The sequence below is a fragment of the Phocoena sinus genome, chromosome 2 (assembly GCF_008692025.1).
Source record: "Phocoena sinus isolate mPhoSin1 chromosome 2, mPhoSin1.pri, whole genome shotgun sequence".
NCBI classification, from domain to species: Eukaryota; Metazoa; Chordata; class Mammalia; order Artiodactyla; family Phocoenidae; genus Phocoena; species Phocoena sinus.
Window position 1 is genome coordinate 140,616,982 of NC_045764.1, and position 16,064 is coordinate 140,633,045.

Genomic DNA, 16,064 nt, shown 5'->3' on the forward strand with positions numbered 1-16,064 from the left:
ATGTATTTCATTTTTAAAGAAACTTTCAAACTGTTTTCCAGAGTTGCTGTACCATTTTACATTCTCACCAGTAATGTATGAATGATTCAGTTTCTGTACATCCTTGCCAGCATTAGATATTGCCTCTACTTTTTATTTTAGTCATTCTGATAGATATATAGTGGTATCACTTTGTGGTTTTCATTGGCATTTTCCTAATTGCTAATGGTATTGATCATCTTTTCTTGTGCTTATTTGCCATCTGTATGTCATCTTTGCTGAAATATCTCTTCATATTTTTTGCTCATTTTCTAAGTAGATTGTTTGGTTTTTCTTTACTGTCAAGTTTTGAGAGTTTTTAATATATTCTACACAGTAGTCATTTGTCAGATATGTGGTTTGCAAATATTTTCTCCCAAACTGTAGCTTGTTTTTCATCTCTTTAATGGGTCTTTTGCAGAGCAAAAGATTTAAATTTTGGTAAAATCCAGTTTATCAATTTTTCCTTTCATGGATTGTGCTTTTGGTGTCAAAGTCTAAGAACTCTTTGCCTAGCACAAGATCCTGTAGATTTTCTCCTATTTTTTTTCTCAGAGTTTTATAGTGTTATGGTTTACATTTAAGTCCATCATCCATTTAGAATTAGTTTTTGTATAAGGTGTGAGACTTGGATCAAGGTTTATGTTTTTTTCTATAGATGTCCAGTTGCTCCCGCACCATAAGTTGAAAAGGCTCCCATTCCTCCTTTGAACTGCTTTTTCATCTTTGTCAGAACTCAGTTGGGTGTATTTGTCTGGGTTCACTTTGATCTATTGATCTGTGTGTCTGTCCCTCTGCCAGTTGATGTAATCTTTATTTCTGTACCTATATGATGTTTTAAAATCAAGTAGACTGATTCTTCCCACTTTATTCTTCTTTTTTCAAATATTTTAGCTATTATAGTTCCTTTATTATTCCATATAAATTTTAGAATAATCCTGTCTATATCTACAAAAGTATTGCTGGGTTTGATAATAATTGCATTAAACCTGTACATCAATTTTGGGAGAATTGACATTTTTACTATGTTGTCTTCAGATCCATGAACTTAGTATGTCTCTGCATTTATTTAGATCTTCTTTAATCAGTATTTTATAGTTTTCAGTGTATAGTTCCTGTGCATGTTTTGTTAGATTTACACTTAAGTATTCGATTTTTTGAGTAATTGTGAATGGTATAATATTAAAAATTTGTGTCCATGTATTCATTGTTAATATGGAGAAGTGAAATCGATTTTTATGTTTATCTTGTATCCTGTGACCTTTCTGAACCCACGCATCAGTTCTAGGGGTGTTTTTGTAGATTCCTTGGGCTCTCTGACATAGATAATCATGTTGTCTGCAAATAAGGACACCTGAGACAGAGGGCTCCTTGTTACTGCTGGTTGGGGGTGGGCATTCTGCTTCCCCACAAGGTCTCTACTGACACCTCCCTGGCTCCTCATCACAGCTCCCTAGGCAGCCTCCCCTGACATCATGGATATGTGTGTGTGTGTGTGTGTGTGTGTGTGTGTGTGCGCGCGCGCGCGTGTGCGCACTTGTTACTGCCCAGCAGGAATGAAAGTCCCAGCTCTACTCAGCCTTCTTTTCCCTGGTTGGGGGAGAGTGGGGCTCCTGTTACAGCCTGGAGATGGTGGCTGTTTAGGCTCTACACTTGACCTTTGCTGGCACAGGTGGGCATTGGGCTACAGTGTTTCCTATGGTATTTTGATCCAGTGAGTGATTATTTCCTAAAAGTTTTCTGTCTTGGTAGGTTGTCCTATTCCTGGTTCTTGGGCTGAAGAGAGCAGGCTTTTCCTGGTCTGTGTCTGTGGATCTTACCAGCTTCTGACTTCTCCAGCACACAGTCTGGGATATCCAAGGGAAAAAAAAAATTCAGGGAGCTCACCACCAGGCTGTCTTCAGGAGCTGATGCTCCCAGCCATTGTCCCTCCTTGAACTCCTCACTTTTCAGTCTTCTTAAGTCTGTTTTGTATATGATGGTCCGGGTTTTTAGTTTGTGCGTATGGGAAATTATGCCTACTGCATATTCCAAGAAAATGGAAGTCCCTGTGGGTATATAATTTTAAGTTTTTTATTATGAGAAATCACTATTTTCAAATTTTATACAATCATTGAAAAAGTGCTTGTAGAAGATTAGTAAATTGAGTGGAAACATTAAGATTGCATTACTCGACAAACATTTTATGTTTAATAGGTTAAAACTGCATTGGCCTTTGGTTAAATAGTGTTTCACCCTTCCATGTTAGAAATGACATGGAAGTTAGAATCAGGAAAAGATTAAACTTAGAAGTCACATTAAAGAAAGTTTGTAGAGTTCTGTCAGTTTTATTCAGATTAGCACTTAGGTTCTTCAAAATGACAAAGAGTGATGTCCTGTTTGAGGAGTCTAGGAACTGTCAGTTTTTTATAACGATTGAATAGGAAGGTGCTTTTTTTTGGTAGAAATATTATTTCACATGCACTAGAAAGATGGTTTTTAGATCATTATAATATTTCATCATGCAGAGTGGGACAAGGAATTTGGGTGTAGGATTATTAATAAACCAGATGGTTAGGATTCGAAAAAATTTCATTGAGAAAGTGGGACAGTAAGTCTTATGTTTGTATCAATATATCAAAACATGTTTCATATCATTTTTACAGATTGAAGTTGTTAAAGAAGATTAATGAACATTTAGAAGTTGTAGACAAGATTAACCAGATCTGCAAAAATCTACAATTTCATCTAAATAAATGAGAAACTTTGAAGAGCCTCCTTTTGAGAAAGAGGCTAATATTATTGTGGATAGGTGGCTTGATGTAAGTGATAATTTAATTGACTAGAAATTCTATTTAATAACAATTAAATTGATCTTTGTATCTTTTATGTTTTTATCTAATTACAAAATTCAAAAGTGCTCGTTATAAAAAATGTTCAAATAATATAAAGTTTGTGACTTGGGATTTAGCTTTACGCCCAGTTAGGTACTATTTTACTAACAAATGAGTCTATACTCTTTTAGATATACAAGTGCATACTCAACTTATTTGAAATAAACTAGTTAATGTATTATCCATCCATGCAGCCAGTTGATGTTCAACATTATATTTATTTAATATTTTAAAAATAATTTTTGGTTGAGCAGTAATGATATTTTTATGAATTATAAATTAAGAATTTGTGCTATATTTTGATCTGGGTTTTTGATATTTAAAATTTAAAAAAAATTTTTTTTTTTTTTTTTTTTTGTCTGCGTTGGGTCTTCGTTGCTGTGCACGGGCTTTCTCTAGTTGCGGCGAGCAGAGGCTACTCTTCATTGCAGTGTGTGGGCTTCTCACTGCAGTGGCTTCTCTCGTTGTGGAGCATGGGCTCTAGGCACGCAGGCTTCAGTAGTTGTAGCGTGTGGGCTCAGTAGTTGCAGCATGCGGGTTCTAGGGCATGCAGGCTTCAGTAGTTGTGGCACACGGGCTCAGTAGTTGTGCCTCGCAGGCTCTAGAGCACAGGCTCAGTAGTTGTGGCGCATGGGCTTAGTTGCTCCTCTGCATGTGGGATCTTCCCGGACCAGAGATCGAACCTGTGTCCCCTGCATTGGCAGGTGGATTCTTAACCACTGCACCACCAGGGAAGTCCCTGCTCTGGGTTTTTAAAAGCATTTTTTAATTATTGTGGTTTAGAAAATAGGAAAACTATTGCTTTCAATTGCATATAAACTGCAGCAAACCAGCTAAGTTTTTTTTTTTTGTAGAAGAAAGAACTACACGGTACGTTAAAGTGAATTTTTTGTTGATGAATAAAGCAAATTATTTAGCAAGTAGAGGTAATCTAAAATTTTATTTTAAAGTTGTGTTTGACTGAAACAATTGTTCTTATGCTTTTCACCACTAAATATCTTACTTTTATTTTTTAATTATGGTAGATAAATGAGAAGACAGAAGACTACTACGAAAATCTTGGTCGAGCTCTAGCTTTATGGGACAAGCTTTTTAACTTAAAAAATGGGATTGATGAGTGGACTGAAAAGATCCTTCAAAAAATGGAATTATATCAACTGACTGAAGAGGAAAGGCAAAAGCTGAAGGTTAATTAAGCAGAAATAAAATATTTGTTCTTTTTGTAGACAGTTGACATTTTAATATCAAGTCTGCTTTCTTGAAGAGGGGTAGAGAAATCACAAAGAAATCTTTTATTTCTTTCATTATTCCTTGAGTGAACCTGAATTCCATCGTTTTCTTTGTGGTATCCAGGAAGATGTTAGCAGGTATTATTACTATGTGCTGTATACCTGTAACTAACATAGCACTGTAAATCAACTATACTTCAAGTAAAGTAAAAAGATTAGAAAAAAACACAAGGCTGAATATCAAAATCTTTATAGAGCTTCAAAAGAGGCTGGTTTTTTAAAACAGTGATCTCAGGTTTTGCCATTTAGAAAGAATTAAACTCATCTCTTGTAATGAAATAATACCATTTGCAGCTACATGGATGGACCTAGAGATAATCATACTAAGTGAAGTAAGTCAGAAAGAGAAAGACAAATACCATGTGATATCACTGATATGTGGAATCTAAAATATGACACAAATGAACTTATCTACAAACCAGAAACAGACTCACAAACATAGAGAACAGACTTGTTGCCAAGAGGGAGAGGGGGCGGGGGAGGGATAGATTGGGAGTTTGGGACTAGCAGATATAAATTGTTGTATATAGAATGGATAAACAACAAGGTCGTATTGTATAGCACAGGGAGCTATATTCTGTATCCTGTAATAAACCATAATGGAAAAGAAAAAAATAATTAAAAAATACTTTTAAAATTAAAATATTTTTAAAGTTATCTCTTTTAACTCTAAAAAGCATTCTTTCTATTGCTGGTTGTTTGCATATTATTAGTTTGGACCATATAAAATTACAATCTTCGTATGTCAAAAACAGTTAAGTGTGGCAGTTATATGTGGTTCAGTGTAATATAAAAATGTATTATGCGTGTATGATGGCTTTGCAGTATGTCACGTCTAATGTCTCAAGTCTTATTTTTTTTTCTCTAATTTTGGTCACTTTATTCACTTTTAAATTCACATATCCATTTTTATACTTTTGGAAAAAGACTTTCAAAATGTGTGGAGATTTATGAGTTTCCTGGGTATATTATGACAGTTGTGAAGTAAGATTTTGATTTTCTAAGTGAAATGAATTGTCACTAAGTATCCCTTAAATTTGTCTTGAGATACAGGTTATTTAAAAATTTGAAGTTAAGGATTATAACGGCTACCGTGTGGGCCAAATTCTGCTAACATGGTATGTGTGTGTGTGTGTGTGTGTGTGTGTTGGCTTTATATGTTTATGTGTATGTTTATATGTACAGAGCTATTGAGATGTCATGCCTTTAGGTAGGCACTGCATTCTGCTGTGGCGCAAGCCTGGCCCCTCTCGTTTTATTGCTAGAGTGTTTCACTCATTTATAACATATGCCTGACCCATGAAGACACTTAGTTTTGCAACTCCCAGGACTGTATCAAAAATCAAGTGATTAGGGGAAATTTAAAGGCTTTTTCAGTTTCTATATATTTTCAATAGCAATCAGGGGTACCAGAAAATAAGGTATAAAATAAAAAGATATTTTCCATTAACATTGTGTGTTTTAGGAAGAGTTACAAGTTCATGAACAAAAACCTTCAGAATTTTCTAAAAGAGTGGCTAAGATACAGTTCCTGCTTCAAAGCAGTGAAATACCTCTTGAATTACAGGTAAGAAAATTTTTATTTTAAAGTTGCAATTAAAGATGCTCTATATCCTCTAAAGTAATGCTCATAAGCCAGAATTCTAAAATTTAAACCTAAAATAAAATTAGGATCATTACTTGATTCATCTTTAGTCATGTCCAACCAAATTTTTAATAGCCAGCATAGTTTATTATATTTGTCCCATTTTCGAATGAATAATTTTTTGCATTCTCTTATTCTCATTTCATTTATTTCACAGGCCTCTTTTGCAGAGGGGGAGATGTTACCTTGCTTCCATGTAAAGTAACAAGGGTTTCCTCATAAGTGTCTTGGGCATAGGAAGGAGAATATGGCTCAAGAGATTCCAAGTTTATTAGTTGCTAGATGGAGTAATAGGGAGATTGCCCCAAGTGTGATTTTCTATTGTGTGAAGAGATTTGTTAGACTTTTATTTAAATCAAAGTGCAAAGTGCCTGAATATAAGCTCTGGAGCCAGACTTTATGGGGGAGCGCCTGGGTCTGCTGCCAGCCAACTTTGTGATCTTGGGCAAGTTACTTATCCTTCTTAAGCCTGTGTTTTGTATACAAAGTGCTTACCATGATGTTGTGTATGTAATAAACACTTAATAAATGCTGGCTATTTAATTTTTTTCTATATGTTTTAATAGGTTTTCCAATAAGCACCATGAGATAGCACCTCAACTGGTACGCTAAATAAAACTTGTTTTAGGGGGAAGATTCACCTAGTCTCTTAGAAAAAAATAAGAATGTCAATTTCAGTTTTTTTCAAGTTACTGTTTTTCTTTAAAGGCATTGTTTGAATTGTATCAGTGATGTTGAACAAGGAAGAATCAGAAAGAGAAGTTATTTCACGTTGAAATGAAACGAAGTTTCAACTCATTCTTCAGCAGTGCAGGTGTCTTATAATCTAGTTAAATCACGTCCATTACAGTACATCATATGTTTCATGATTTCAGGTCATGGAGTCCTCTATTTTGAACAAGATAGAACACGTGAAAATGCGTTTAACAGGAGAATCCTACTGCAGTGCACTCGGTGGCAGCACAGCTGAGTTAAGGGAGGATCTCGACCAGGCTAAGACCCAGATTGGAATGACTGAGTCCCTCTTAAATGCCCTGTCTCCTTCTGACAGCTTGGAGATCTTTACTAAACTAGAGGTACTTCCCAGCTATTTCTCTTCTGTGGTTCAGATTTATTTTCACACTTGTTTCTGATGGTCTTGTCCTCTTGAGGTTAATAATTATTATAAAAATAGTATAAGTCTGGGGGAAAAACTCAGAAAAACAATTTGTGTATATTTAACTGTTTCACCTTTGAATTGCTTTGTGGTCATTATTTGATATTAAATTGCATTGCATTATACATTTACTAGCTAAGAGAAAGCAGGTCTACCCAATAAAAAATCATCTAGATTTTTATAGAAACAATGGATACCTAATATGTTTTGTGTAGATTGAGCCCATTTTTAAGACTTCAATGTTGTCTGTTTGTTTATATATTTAGGAGATTCAACAGCAAATTCTACAGCAGAAACACAGTATGATATTACTTGAGAATCAAATAGGTTGTCTGACTCCTGAACTCTCTGAATTAAAAAAGCAATATGAAAGTGTCAGTGATTTATTTAATACCAAAAAAAGTGTTTTGCAAGATCACTTCTCTAAGTTACTGAATGGTGAGTGCAATGTTTCTCTTACTGTGCCTCTGGGAATCTTGAGGTATGAATAAGTACTGTGAGCACAAAGGCTAATTAATCTAAGCTTCACTTAGAGATGGTTGCACACACTCTATTTAAGGAAAAGATATTCAGATAAATCTTTTAGGAGCAAACACTCACTGATCTACACCTATCATAAATAACATCTCTTTTGTTCAAGCACCAGATCTTTTTCTCGTGAAGGAGAGTCACAAGGGTCCTCGTGTTTGACCTGCTCCTTGTTGTCAGAGTCTGGGGTCATGCCTGTGAGCAGGCTGCCCCTGCAGGTGTCTCTGGGTGTCCTGTATGCTTGGAAAGGAGGTCTAGTGTAGAAAATATGCCACAGTTACCACATCAGCTCCATTAACCCTCAAAAGTAGATTTTAGTTTATTATCACTTTACAGTGACTCGTACCCATGGCATGGCAAGCAAGTTTCAAAATATTTTACTTTAACAAGGTTTGTGACGTATTCCTTGAATGAATATAGCTTCTTTTGTTTTTTTTCCTGCAGATCAGTGCAAGAACTTTAATGACTGGTTTGGCAACGTTAAAGTGAACCTTAAGGAGTGTTTTGAACCATCAGAAACAAAAAAGAGCGTGGAACAAAAACTACAAAAGCTTTCTGTAAGAAGACGCGTTTAAATTTCAGTCAAAATTTATCAAAATTAAAATGCTGGAGATAGAACTATATATAAGTAGATAGGACAATAATTATTTTGACTTAGTAATTTCCCTACATAGAGATAGTATTTCCAAAAAACCTGGCCTTTCCCCAAATACTGGGTTGGCCAAAAAGTTCGTTCGGGATTTTCCGTGACATCTACGGAAAACCCGAACTAACTTTTTGGCCAACCCAGTATTTTTAACACTCTGTATTTACTGGGTAAGGGTGTAAGTGACTTAAAAAGTTTCTGTTTTCACAACTATTCTAAGATGCTGTTTAACTTAATGTTTGCTGGTGAATTCAGTTGTGTTAAAATCATATTTGATTTTAAAAAAAAGGCTTTACCTAATTTGGACTTTGAAACCCCTTTACTTTCTATAAGAGATTGCTTGACTTTTTAAAAAGTTTTTTCCCAGCCATATTTCTTTTAAAAATTGTAGTTGAACTTTAATACACTGCTGATGGGAGTGGGTGGGGGAAGATAGCCTGAAATAAGAGGCAATAATGTGGGCATTTCAAATGTGTATGGCACCTTTAATTCTTGATCACTTTATGGTAGATTATCAAGTACTTTAGGCTTTGGTGATAACTTATGCTCTCAGACTTATCAGTGGCATTAAATGTTCCCAGTTTAATTCCTTGCTTTGATGATACTATTCTTCATTGACAAAATCACCTTTCTTCTCTGCTTTTAAATTATAGTTCCAACTTTTTTTTTAAACTTTGCGCATTGCATGGGTCTCAACAATTGATGCTCAAACCTTGAAACACAAACATTGAAATAAAATTCTGATTTGGACAAAGTTAAATAGAGAATAGGCTATTTAATTTTACATATTGATTGCCAGAAAGGAGCAAGTATTTAGGAGAAGCTGAGCAGAGCCAGGATAGGAAAATGTGGCTTTCCCGGTGTAACTCCCACTGACCCACATGGTGGCATCATTTTGCTTGATGTGATTCCCAGAAAGTCAGATGCAAATGCAAATGTACACACACATTCTAGAACCAATATAAATTGTCCTTTGATCATTTGCTATTGCACTTAGCCACCTCTCCATAGCAACTTCTTTTATATAGGATGTTATGAAGATGGCATGTCTATGTACCATCTTGGGAAAGTGTCACTGGGGTGGCAGGGACCATACTTAGACTTGCCCATAGGATATAATTGACTTTTTGTCTTTCTTAAGGATTTCTTGACTCTTGAAGGAAGAGGCAGTGAAATACAGCAGGTGGGAACTGTACTGAATCATGTGAAAAAGCATCTGCCCAAAGCACCTGTTAAGAAGCTTAACAGTTGGATCGTAAGTCAAGAAATTGAATTAGAAAAAATGGAGTCCATATGCCAGGCACGAGCAAAGGAGCTTGATGAGTGCTTGCAGCAGCTACTGAGGTAGGAAATAAAGGTGACGTCTAATAGCATGTTTGCTAATGATATCTTCATACGTACTCTGCCTCAGTACAGCGAGCAGTGGGATACACGTACACACAAATTTCAGAAATAAAATATGTAGTTTCAAACCCAAGGTTGGCTCTAGGATATAGAATTTTGGAGAGTTCCTCAAATTATGGCCAAGGTTCAGGGGAGAGTCCAAGAATATTTTCTGTTTGTTTGTTTCCTGTTCTTTATGATGTATATGTATGGCTCATTAGAATTCCACTATAATACATATTATTATTCAGATTTTAATGTTACAAATTAAATTTTCTCAAAAGAAACCAAAAAAGAAACCAAAAAAATGTAGTAAGAAACCTGGTTGGCTCACAAGATTTGTGCCAACCTTCTCTTCAGATAAACACTTTTTGCTGATTTTATATTCCAATGTGTGTGATATTGTTTTAGACTCCAGAATGACCACAGAAACCTGAGTAAGTGGTTGACTAATCAAGAAGAGAAATGGAAAGAAATGGAAGGAACAAGAGAGAAAACTGAGCTATTTTGCCAAGCTCTAGCTAGAAAGAGGTATAGTTGATCTTGCATGAAATGTGCTTCTGGGGAATATGGTTTCTCAAATGGTGCCGTGGCTCCTGTAAACTTTCAATGATATTTGGAATTTACAGGGAACAATTCGAATCTATGGCCCAGTTAAACAACTCTGTGAAGGAATATGGGATTACTGAGGAAGAAGAAATAGTAACAGAATCAACACATTTGATCAATAGATACCAGACATTATTGGGACAATTATGTGAAATTGACGAAGAGGATAAGTTACCTCCTGCCAAGGACCAGAGCTTTAATGATCTTGCACATGATGTAATTCGTTGGATAACAGGGATTAAAGAGTCCCTGATGGTTTTGAATTCATCTGAAGGCAAAATGCCACTTGAGGAAAGAATCCAAAAAATAAAGGTATAACTGTGGAAACTAAATTTCAGAGGTCAGAATGAACTCTAATTTTGAAAAGATTTAGAGGAGAACTGCAAAGATTTGTTTTTTAATGGAAAATAGGATCACTGCAGATTGGTTGAAGGAATTCAGATGACCAAGCTTGCAAAAGAGAAGGGCTATGATGGACCTAAAATTATTTTAATTCATAGAGAAGGGAGAAAGTATATCCTCTCTTTGTGGGAGCAATGTCCAGTTATTGTCCGTCTTCACTGAGTGCAGGAGAAATGAAATTAAAACTATAAATTAGAGCTGCAGCAGGTGGAAATTTGCTAGGATGTTAAAAAGAATGTATGTCAGTACATCAGAGGCATCGGCAATGTCAAGGTGAGGGCTGGAGAGGAGCTCGTCTTCAGAGTGGATGTGTGTGGTTCCTAAAGGTTATTAGATACTGAGTGGGTTGTGTGGTTCTTAGTTTACCAGATACCGAGTGCAGAGGATGATGTGGTCAAGCCGTAAGGGTTAGTTTGGCATACTGACGTAATCAGGATCATTTGGGTTTATATCTGAAAGGTTTTCCAGGGAAGGTGAATCTGGAGTAGTGTTTCCAAGAAGGGAGGAACTTGATTGTTTGGAGCAAAAGAGGAAAATAAAATTGCAGGGAATGAGAATTAATTACGTTGTGGTGGAGAAACAGCAGTTGGTTTGAGGCACTCTGCATTTTCCTATGGGAAGCCATAAACCCAATCTTGGGTGTATAGAAGTGTCTTGTTCGGGTTGTTACCCTAACTCTTTATTTATAAATAATGGTACAGATTGGAAGGAGGATTTGCCACGGATTTTTTGGCATATAATTTCTTTGAGGGCAATTGAGAATCAAGAGAAGAGTAGGAATGCCATCAGATCAATGTGACAGATGCTTACTGAGAACCAGTTCTATACAACGTGAAGGATGTCTTTGTATTGGGGGAATATATAAAAATGAAAGGATAATTTTGAAATCTACTCTGCAGTTAGAATCTCTGAATAATGTTTATAAATAAAAACATATCATATGAAATATCCCTGTGTGGTATGAATGAGATTTTAAGATCTTTTTTATTTGATTTAGGAAATCATTTTACTAAAGCCTGAAGGGGATGCTAAAATACAGACCGTTGTGAGTCAGGCCGAGAACAGCAAGGCTCCGATGGTTCCAAAGACCCTTACTGATATCAAAAACCAGTGGGACAACACACTCCACTTAGCCAACACATATCTAAGGTAAAGGGCATGCCTTCACCACTTTCATGGTTTTTCGTTGCACAATGAAGCCATAACAAGTATGTTTTGTCTGCCTTCTGGATGTGGATATAATATATCTGTTGGAGAGAAAGTAAGTAGTATCAGGGGCAATCACAATGTTGAGGCAGAAGCGAAGAAGAATAGTCCTCTGCATCAGATATGAAACATGCTGTCATAACTCGGCGGCAGTGTTTACTTTGGCTGGTGCATCAGCCCATGGGGCCCTTGGTAACAACTTAACATTGTCTACCTCATTCCACCTTCAACACTCCCCTTCTGTACCAAAACCCCCTTTCCCCAGACAGCCTCAGTATCTTCCTGGTATTACTGCAGGATAATTCATGCTTTTAAATATATATGCTAAGAGATTCTTAAATGTGTAAACATTGATAAACGTTGTCTGAATGTAATGGGCATAATTCTGGTGAAAATTCTTAATTCATATCATGTCTTAAATGATACATTTAATATTTGGTGGAAATGTAAATTTTATATTTTTCTAAGAAAAACAGATCAAAACAAATTTAAGCTATAGAAAACATAAACTAATTAGTTGGCCAATATACTGAATGCTTATTTATTTTACTTATATGAAAAAGAAAAACATGGAATATTATAATTATATTTAAACAATAAAAACTGGAATAGTTTGAAATCTAAATTATTAGTTCTCAGATCAAATTATGTGACACAAAAAACAATACTTTTTTAAAGTAATACTACAACAATTTTAATCTTGATTTCTGAGCTAAACTTAGTGCTATTTAGAATGTTATAATGCCAAAGAAGTCCCTGGGAGTAATGTACAGTAGTGTTATTTTAATGCTTTTTATAATAATGCATGTTGTATTATAAGATTTTGATGTATCATTTCATTTGTAAAATACTTTGTTAAATTTAGCCATCAAGAAAAGCTTCTACTAGAAGGCGAGAAGTATTTGCAAAGTAAAGAGGATCTGAGATTAATGCTCACAGAACTAAAAAAGAAACAAGAAGTGGGCTTTGCTCTGCAACATGGTTTGCAGGAGAAGAAAGCTCAATTAAAAATTTATAAGAAATTCCTCCAGAAAGCACAAGATTTAACATCCTTACTAGAGGAGTTAAAATCTCAAGGAAATTACCTCTTAGAGTGCACTAAAAATCCCAACTTTAGTGAAGAGCCGTGGCTGGAAATAAAGCATCTACATGAAAGTCTTCTTCAACAGCTACAGGTGAAATGGTCAAAATAAAATTTTAAATGCTTGTCTTAATTATGCATAATTATGTAATATTTGTATATAGGACCGTTGTTTTGTTCTTTCGGTAAATCAAAAGTTTTTAAAATTTATCAGTTTTAGATACAAATACTAACTACTCAAGATGGAGCAATCAGTTTGGTCAGTTTTGCTAGAGAAATCCAGTGTGTATTATTTGATAATAGTGTTGTTTCCTCTCATCAAAGTTCCCCTCATAAGGGGTTGGAAGGATTAAGATATGTTTAGGCGTCTTTATGTAGGTAACAGTGTCAGAGTTGACCATGCAGCATCTATCTATCCATCCATTCATCCATGCTTGCATTCATCTGTCCATCTATTCACATACCCATCCATCTATCATCTATTATAATAGTTATATCCATTATTCTGTATAAACCGTATCAGGTTTCTCCCTTGAGTCTTTCCACATGATCTGCAATAAAAGAATTAAGAGGTAAAATGTCATCTTGTCATGAGGCATATTATTCTCTTAAGAGAATTGTTTATAATTCTTTGCATACTGAAAGCCAGATTCAATATATCTTTCCTGGATAAGAAATCTTTGCTTATACAGATAGCAGGAGTTGTGTGGGTATAATCTTGCTTATACCCACTTGGCTGTGAGTTATTTAGTTTAATAATTGCTGTTCTTTTCCGATCAGGTGCGGTCACCTTATTTTCTTATTCCAGGGAGAGAACCTGAAGGTGGTCTTGCTCTTGAGTTAGGATTACTTTTTCCTAACACACAATTTTGGAGTTTTGAGTCTTATGAAAGGAATCTGAGGTTAGGTTGATTTCACATAGTCTCATTTCCAAGAGTGGGTACTTGCTTGTAGTAAGAAGGATAATTAAGGGAACTGCTTTGTTATGGGTGTTTGTGATTTGATGATATAATTTGTAGTCATTTCATTTTGTAAACCTCTTGACAGATTGTTTCCAGGAGTGAAATGAAGGCAAAGAAACATGGGGGAAACAAATATCTCAACGCTAAAAACTTTACTTAATAACTCTGGATGATTTATGGCCATATTCCTTTTTCAAGATGAAACCTCATAAAACAAATGTTTATGAACCATTTAATTATTTTCTGAGTGGGATAATTCAGGGACCTAATGCATGCATTGTCAATGTTTTATTTTTAGGATTCTGTGCAAAAATTGGAAGGTCATGTTCAAGAACACGACTCATACCAGGTTTGCATCACAGACCTAAATACTGCATTGGACTATATCTCCAAGGAATTTGTCGGTTTTTCTGATAAGCCTGTGGATCAAATAGCAGTTGAGGAAAAAATGCAGAAACTGCAGGTATTAAACAATGTCCAGACATGATAGACATTTTTAAAAAATCAATATTAATTACAACTTGACAAATCAGGGTCTTTGATCAAAAATTCAAATGGTGAAAGAAAAGAAATAAAAAAAGAAAAAATTCAGATGCTGAAAATGCTATTCAGATGATTATTGGATAAAGTCCTGACCAGTCATAAAAAGTGGAAATGTTCTTCTTTAGTGAGCAAATCCATTTATAATTTGAGTTGAACAGTACTCTGTGCTCTGGACCCTTAGAGACAATTCCACCCATGAGCAGTCTATAGCTCCTGGAGATCTTTGTTTAAGAGACAGCACAGTGATTCCAGGAGATACTGGGTATTCAAAGGATATAACGAATGCAATAAGACCTAGGGAGAAATGATTCAATTTTGCATTCTTCATCATGGGTGGATAGGAGTTGTATAATTTTCACCTTATTAATTTTCATACTCATGGTCTACCTTAGAGGTCTCTGCAGATGTAGGGCTTTTAAAATTCTCAGCCTCACTTCAACAACCCCTCTCCTTATACAGTAAGGATTGCAGCTCTTTACCCACATTCTCAAAACACATTCCTTGGAAGCTCACTGTTTGCACAGCCAACATAAACAGGCCCAACTGGTGTCCTCTAGAAGAAAACAGAGTAAAGCATTTTCTTAGCTGCTTCTTTCACAGTTATTTGACTGGAGATTGCATGGGGTGAGTCTCAGGGCAGCACTGCTGGCATGAGCTTGGGAATTTCTTATCTCTTCTTTTTGGGAACCTGGGAATCGAGCAAGATTTCCCCTCCAGAACAGCTTGACATTGTGACAAGGCTACCTCCCTTTTAACAGTGTTAATTTGACAAATGTTGAGGGCTCATCATGTCCAAGGCACTGTTTGGGTGTCTTGGATACTGAGAAAAGTGCAAGACACGAGCCTCACTCTGAGGAGCTCAGGCTCCTGTTGAAAAATTAAAATATAGCCTTCTGCTATAGCTAGAAGGAATCTCAGAAGCCATCAAGTTCAGACTCCTCATTTTTTTTTAAAACACATCTTTTTAAAAATATTTATTTATTTATTTGGTTGCACTGGGTCTTAGTTGCGGCAGGTGGGCTCCTTAGTTGCGGCTCACGGGCTCCTTAGTTGCGGCTCACCAGCTCCTTAGTTGTGGCATGCAAACTCTTAGTTGTGGCATGCATGTGGGATCTAGTTCCCTGACCAGGGATCGAACTCCAACCCCCTGCATTGGGAGTGTGAAATCTTAACCACTGCACCACCAGGGAAGTCCCAAGACTCCTCATTTTATACATGATGAGCTGAGTTCCAGAGAGGCGAGGAACTTACAAGGTCACCCAGGTTAAATGACAGACTGGGTCTACAACTTGGGTCTTCTGACCCCACTAGACATCTCTCCTTGGGTGTCTCATAGTTATTTGTGGTTCAGCATGTCCAGAAAATAACTCACCATCTCCTTCCCTTTCTCCATACCCCAGCTCCCTACCAATGAGCCTGCTTCTTCTTCTCTGACTCTGTGGGTATCTATACCATCTCTCTAGGCTGCCGGGTCAGAAACCTGGATATCCTTTCCCAGACTCCCCAATCTAGACAGACATCAAGTGCTATCTCTTTCATCTCTGGATTATCTCAACAATTTGTCCCTCCACTGTTACCCCCATTACTGCTGCATTAGAGCAGACCCTCATCTCACAGATCCCTGCATTAGACGTCTGAATGGGCTCCCTGCCTGCAGTATCACCCTTTCCGGTGCACCTATCCCATGGCCACCTCGGGTCTATCAAAATGCAATCTGGGGCTT

The 16,064-nt window shown here is 36.3% G+C and overlaps 1 protein-coding gene across 1 annotated transcript in view; it reads left to right on the plus strand.

Annotated features, from left to right (window-relative positions):
• Positions 1-16,064, plus strand: part of SYNE2 (spectrin repeat containing nuclear envelope protein 2) — a 317,234-nt gene that overhangs the window by 135,604 nt on the left and 165,566 nt on the right. Inside the window, 14 exon segments of the mRNA XM_032621163.1 lie at positions 2,664-2,683; positions 2,685-2,749; positions 2,752-2,819; positions 3,917-4,078; positions 5,646-5,747; positions 6,701-6,901; positions 7,248-7,419; positions 7,954-8,066; positions 9,297-9,499; positions 9,950-10,069; positions 10,168-10,459; positions 11,547-11,698; positions 12,621-12,930; positions 14,097-14,261. Coding sequence (XP_032477054.1) covers positions 2,664-2,683; positions 2,685-2,749; positions 2,752-2,819; positions 3,917-4,078; positions 5,646-5,747; positions 6,701-6,901; positions 7,248-7,419; positions 7,954-8,066; positions 9,297-9,499; positions 9,950-10,069; positions 10,168-10,459; positions 11,547-11,698; positions 12,621-12,930; positions 14,097-14,261 — 2,145 coding nt within the window.